The sequence below is a fragment of the Vigna unguiculata genome, chromosome 6 (genome assembly GCF_004118075.2).
Source record: "Vigna unguiculata cultivar IT97K-499-35 chromosome 6, ASM411807v1, whole genome shotgun sequence".
Lineage (NCBI taxonomy): Eukaryota > Viridiplantae > Streptophyta > Magnoliopsida > Fabales > Fabaceae > Vigna > Vigna unguiculata.
The window spans coordinates 21163491-21170415 of NC_040284.1; the positions used below are offsets into that span (position 1 = coordinate 21163491).

At 29.5% G+C, this 6925-nt stretch overlaps 1 protein-coding gene across 1 annotated transcript; it reads right to left on the minus strand.

Moving 5' to 3' along the window:
* Positions 1–436: 436 nt before the first annotated feature.
* On the minus strand, positions 437–4694 carry LOC114188255 (amino acid transporter AVT1I-like). Its single transcript, XM_028076830.1, has 3 exons — positions 4296–4694; positions 1567–2174; positions 437–1140 (listed from the first exon to the last, which is right to left on the minus strand). Exons 1-3 carry the CDS (start codon positions 4489–4491, stop codon positions 625–627), a joined length of 1320 nt encoding a protein of 439 aa, XP_027932631.1. The 5' UTR covers positions 4492–4694; the 3' UTR covers positions 437–624.
* Between the last annotated feature and the right edge of the window lie 2231 nt (positions 4695–6925).

Consider the following 6925-nt stretch of genomic DNA (forward strand, 5'->3'; position numbering starts at 1 on the left):
AAAAATTATTTGCAAATCAAAAGTATGCTTTTATTAGAATCACTTTAATGGACTCTAACTAAAAAATAAATTAATTTATAAATTACGAGTTAGCATCAATTAAATCGATTTCAACAATAAGTAATTTTAATTTTAACATTATAGCAAGAGTTTATTCTTGGTGTAATCAATACTATTATATATCATCCTGTTAAAACCGATTCTAAACTTTATAAATTAATTAACCGGATTATTGTAGCGAACTATTAAGGATAACATGTCACAATTTTTTTTAAATGAAGTAAAATTTGAATGTAATTTAATTCTATAAAATTAATTTATAAAATAAAGTTTGCACCATACATACCATACAATGTAAATTTGCTTATCGTAGAATCTCCAACACAAACAAATAAAGCCAAAAACGTCTTGGTACCTCATTCAGAAAAACACACTCTAGAACAGAATAATCTCTGAAACATGTTGAAATAACAAGAAGATATATCCGACAAAGATTATGCCTTACAAAAAATGTCGATACAAGTTTTCTAAGTATTGACAAAAGCACATCTTTACACACTCAAGTACAAAGAAACATAACAGCTTCAATTATTTTCCAAAATGAACCATCGAATCCACCAACACTTACAAGTTATGAACTATATCTACAAGAGATGTGTAAGTACCCACACAAGCAATAGTAACCCCCAACACTATTATCGAATAGTTGATGATCATTTCAGACCCAAAAGTCTTGTAAGCTCCTGAAATCTTCAAGTAGCACACTGATGGCACTAGAATTGAAGCTGACACACTCAGCAATGCCCCAATCAGTGACATGAGATATCCAAACAAGGGTATGGCCACAGCTACAATTAGAGAGCTTACGAGAATGGAGGTGCTAACAAGTGTGTGTGTGAATCTTTTGTTGTAGTGCCATGAAATCTTGTTTTTCACAGCATTTATGACTGGGGTAAGCATCAATGCATATTTTGTTATAGGATTGACCAAGGTGGTGAATATTGCCACATGTGAACTGAACTTGCTTGTTGGAAGGTTCAAAGTCACCTGTGATTCAACCTCTTGTCCAAACATTAGGTACCCCAAAACACCTGCTGCTGCATAACCAAGAGTGCACACTGAAAAGCACGTAGACAGAACCTGCAAATACAGAGAAACACAAACTCTTGTTAACTATATAGCGAGTCAAATCATCAAAATGAAGCAGTTGGAGATCTTGTTAGGTCTAGAGGGGAGGTTTACTAGCAAAACACAACACTAATAAGACCTGAGTCTAATCATATAAAGCATTGACACCGCCCTCAATACAAAATCTTAAGACAACAGATTTATGGGTCTTTATATTTATCTCATTTCTACCAAACATGAAACTTAGACTTATACTTGAATTTCCAAGATCACATCGATCAAAGGAAAGACGAGTTTATAATATATAAGTAGGTGCATATCTCATCTTTCAAACTGTTATGTGAGTTGAGTTAGATTTAAAGTTCACTTCTTAACGTATGATAAATTTCACAGAGTATATAAATGGTGCAAGAGTAGCAAAAGTTGTTGTGTTCTTACCCTGGAGAACTGAGTTTTGTCTCTCATGGAATTGTAGAGAGTGGGAAGAATGGGATGTGCACTGTAACAGAAGGCATATAAGCTAGCAGCAGCAGGTATTCCACTGAATCTGAAGAGTTTTCCCTTTGCATGAAAACCAGTGCCATCAATGGTACCATTCCAAAACAGAGAGAGGAGGAAGATGGAAGAAGCCAAAGCCCCACTTGCAGACACATAAGAGAGCATGCTCATATCCTCTAACAGAAGACTAGGAAGAACAGCAAGAGCAGCAACTATGGTAAAAATTGTTGCACCACCGATTGTTACCCCTGCAAGGTTAACTTGGATATTTGGTACTAATTTGTTAAGGTTGTCACCCTCTAAAATGAGAAAGCCTGTTACAACAAGATAAAGCTCAGAATTCATGGCGATTGATACCATCAACCTCCCCTTGTATCCAAATGCACGTTGACCTATGTCAGGGAAGGTTCTGATATCAGGATCCATGTCCATGCATCTTTTCACCAACATCCCAGTGTAACAACAAGCCACGGCTATCACAAATAGTAGTGAAATGCTTAACCATCCCCCAGATGACAGTGCATAAGGCATGGAGATAATACCAACTCCTGACACCATAGCACCACAAATCATAGTCATGTAAGCTTCAATAATCCTTAAATTCTTCAAATTTAGTCTCTGTTGATAAAGTTTATCAGCATTGATGCTTGTGTAAAGTTTTACACACAGTTAAATGGATTTGATTATTTTAGGATACTGTTTAATTCATTAACACGTGATAATGCATAAAAAAAATTACATTCACATTGAAGTAAATTCTTGTACCAAAAAATAGGTATATGTTAAATTAATTTATTAAAGAAAACATTATAAATATAGTTTTTACACTACTAATCAAATAAAAATTATTATAGTGGTCAAAAAATCATTTATATTATCAGACTATTATAATTAAACATGAAAGGTAATTTGTTCCCACACGAAGAGATAAAATTGATATATTAGTTTCTGAATCTAATTTTAGAAAACAATAATAATACACATATAAATATTGTTTATAGTATGTATTCATATATAGAAAGAAATTTATATTATAAGTGTATTTAATTAATTGTCTGTAATTGCAAGTGGAACTTCACAAATCCTATCCATTTAATTTATTGTGAATTTATATCTAAAATTAAAATATCATAAAATTCTAACGGTTGGATTTGTAACTGCACATTTTGCAGCATACTTCAAACTTTAGTGATGATGGAAAATAGCATTTTCTGTATCATTGAAACATCTGTAACACTGTCACGTGAGTGCTTATTCCGTGCTACATCCTTAAAAGAACACAAAGAAAAGCTACATGCGTTCCATGTATGGACAAAAGTCAAAACAGAGTAGGTATATATCATAAAACAAAATTATTCTAATTCTTCTGTAATATTTTTTTATTATTAATTAATGTATTACTATATACAAATATTTTATGTTTTGAGTAATAAATATTATTATTTTCCTTTAATTCATTTTTACAGCACTTATTAAGATACGCTGATAAATTTACACTTTTCTCAGTCGTAAATTATTATACATCATATAATTTTAATTTTTACAATAATTATTTTAAAAGTCATAAATTAAATTTAATTATTTAATTAATAGTATATAAAAATTTAAAATATAACAGTGTATCCAGATAAAAATCATGTTTAATAATATATATACATATATATAATGTATGAGTAGGGATAAGAATTTATAACATTATTCAGATTAACTTAATCTGTCTGAATCTTTCCTATTGAATAATTTAGACTAATTTTTTTAATTTATAATTCATCCGTTAGATTAAAAAAATAAACTAAAATTAAATTTTAATTTATAAGTTAACAACTATTTAAGTAAATAAGCAAAATATTGTTTATAAGGTAGTGTATTACGGGATTTTTAATATGTTTTGTACCAAGATAAATATACTTTAGTGCCAAATACTTAGGCCTTTTAATATGTTCATTAAAATGTATATTTATTAATTTACACTTAAAGAGCACGTCATAGAAAGATTTTAAATCTATTTTAAATAAAATTATATCCTTTAAGAAAAAGTCAAGTTCAAAAACTAAAAGCAGATTTCATGTAAATAATCATTTCTTGATTTTTTTTCTTAATGTCTATTTAGAGTGGAGTTTCTCCTACCCAATAACATTCATACCCTTATTATAGTCAAGTAGTTACAGAAGCAAAACTTTCGAACCCAGAATCTGATGATTTTTTTTTCCCAGATTAAGAACTTCTTCCAAAATCAAAACTTTCACACCTCTTTATACTATACGAGAATTCTTAAGCTTTAATTGTAATCAGCAATAGTAATATTAACTCTAAAATCTTCAGACGTTTTTAGACAGAAAAAAGATGCATTTTCCCTCACTCTCAGACAAATAACCATGAAAAACTCTCACAAATATTATCAGTTTTTAAGGCATTCATGTAACAAGCAATAAGATCTTCGATCCTTCAAGAAAAAGCAAGATACCAAAAAGGACCAAAACTCAAGAAAAAGAAAGAAAGAAAGAAAGAGAGAGTGCATATGTATCATCGTCATCATGGATATGGTAACAATGATTCTGAAACCAACCAAATTGAATCTAACAAGATTCAAACTTTGATGAAAAAGAACGATTTTTTAATACATGCGAAAGCAAGAAAACCAGAAAGAAAAAAGTGGGCATGCAAATTACCTGAGAGGGCATTAATCAGATTGAAACAGGTCTTGAAAAAGGAGGTGTTACCCTCATGAGATGTGTGCAGATCCCAAGTTTTGGCATCCAACACTTCATCTGAGCCATTCACTCGGTGCAATCTTTCATCTTCCAAAAGGGGTATGGTGATGATGGAGGAGCATCTCTCACCTTGCTCAGTACCAGCCATGGACATGAAAACAAGCTTTTTTCTGTGTATATATATAATATATATATGTTTCAGTGTTTGTGACTACAACAAGATTGCACTGTCCTTGTGTTTCTGGTGTGAGACACACAGGGTACAGAGAGTTCAAAGGTTGATTCTCTTCTTCTTTTTTTTCTTCTAAAAAATGTGTACACAAAATGCCCTTTTAAAATAATTCTTTGTATCTATCCAAGAAAATTCTGTGATGGCTGGTCTGTTCACAGGGACTCGAGTTTCTAAATTGTTTAACTTTTGGGCACTTGTGGTTTAAATTTATTTCTACATTTTGAACCACTGGGGTAAGTGTGACTTTAATTATAACTTTTTTAAGTAAGTATTATATAACATTTAATATAATTAAAATACTGACATAATTATTTTTAAAAATTAGTTCTTTCCTTATAATGGGGTGCCAATATATGGCAATGTTCTTCTCACAAAATTTATTAATCTGATTTGTCTATAAGGAAGTACTTTCTTATTTTATAAACATTCATATTCTTTTTAGAGTAACCATGATTACTTGCCAAAATAGGTATGTTGTTATGGTTCCCTTGTCAAAAATATTAATGTTCTTTCTAAGATTTGATTAATCTGATTTGTCAAAGTACAATTGTTCTTTGATGTTCTTTAAAATATTTCATAATGTACGCCTTAGTTAAAAAAGTATACATCACGTACGTTAATATTTGGATTTAGGTCTAATTTTATTTTATAAAATTAGTTTAGAAAATAAATATTAGATATATTTTAATTTGGCTATCATCATTGGTGAACGTGAGATTCTCAACGTTAACATTGTCATAAAATGAGTAAAGACTAGGATTTCTATTGTTTTAAAAAACACGTTAACATTGTTATAAATGTAAATTTTCAAAGACTAAAATCTCTGATGTTTGAAACATATCATCAAAGATATCGAACCAACTAGAAGCATCATGCAAAGTGAATCACATGTATGACTTAGACTTTGTTTTTATTTTATTTTTTTAAGTACATATACTCGTGGAAAGTGTAGAGAGAAATGAAAGAAACATGTTGCAAAAAGTAAAAAGTTGATTTAAATAAATTAAGTCTTCCTTTTTAAAATGCGTCATGAAAGATAAGAAAAGTTAATTAAGTGGAGATAACCTTAAATTTGTGCTGGGTATGTGGAAGATGCAAGTGCATAGGCCTCTTGTGAGGGAACCATTGTTGATAATAATGGTGTGTTTATCTTTGTGGTGAAGATGGTAAGATCTTATATATATGGAAAATATTTCTTGGTTTGGTATTGAATGAGATTTTGGTAAGAAAAATTATTATTATTGGTAAGAATCATGTCTTGGTGCTAATTTGACAAAGAATGGAATTTGTTTTCATTTTCTATAAAAATGAAATGTGAATTTTAACAGTATTAAGTTACTTTGAAGATTTAAATATTTTACATAAGTTAAAAATAAAATAAAATTATAATACATATGCGTTGGAAATTGAGTCTAAGTCCCACATTAGATTGATATAAAAAAATGATCATATAAGGATGAAGACCCATAAATTCATTACCTTAAGATTTTGGACTAAGAAGTATCAATGGTTTATATTGTTGGACTCAGATTTCATTGGTATTATATTTATCTGATGAACCTCTTCACTTCCTCGGTAAACCTAACAATTTTACATAAATTTGATTATTTCAGTATTTTATTTTTAAAAAAAATAAAATAAAAATTAAATTTAAAGAAAAAATAATTGAAGATACGAAATCAAATCAAATTTTGAAAAAGACAAAATTGTGCTAACAAATTTGATAACTTATACTATCCTTACCAAACTACAAACCATTTACAAAATTGGTGTCATTTAGTTTGGATGTATATAAGTACTGAACATATGTTTTGGTATGATATAATGTGATTAAATGAGCATATATTTGGTATGAAAACTGGTCCATATTATGTCACATTATGAGGTGCATGAGTGTGACGAAGATAAATTATCTAAAAGTCGAGAATGACGTTCAAAATGAAGGTGGAGCAATGTGAGGACACAAGAGTGATGAATCGAAAATGTGAGGTGTGTAGGTCCTATTTTTTTTATTTTCTTCCTCTTTTTCTCTGTTCTTTCTTTTTCTTCCCCTCCATTTTTTTATGCTTTTCTTTATGTAAGTTTTATCTTTTGACGAGTGATTTGGTGATGATTGAACAAGTCCCTAAAATGTCCTAATGTACTGTTGTTGGAGACATATAAACAACTATTAGATACGAAAGTTTGGAATCAAATTGATTATGATCGTAGAAAATATTTTCTGAGAAATATCGATTTAATTTTAATAACTTTTTCTTATAATTTTAGGTAATATCTTTTAAATAAATTTTTTATTTTTTTATATTTTAAAACTACTTAAAATATATGTTATTTTTTTCTTATATCCTGTTGGAGC

Bases quoted from the DNA above. Each gene is read 5' to 3' on its own strand.
- LOC114188255 (XM_028076830.1), bottom strand. From the start codon at position 4,491: ATGTCCATGGCTGGTACTGAGCAAGGTGAGAGATGCTCCTCCATCATC. The intron at 2,175-4,295 runs GTAATTTGCATG...CTATGGTGTCAG, and splicing joins TCTGATTAATGCCCTCTCAG to GAGTTGGTATTATCTCCATG. The intron at 1,141-1,566 runs GTAAGAACACAA...CTGTATTTGCAG, and splicing joins ACAAAACTCAGTTCTCCAGG to GTTCTGTCTACGTGCTTTTC.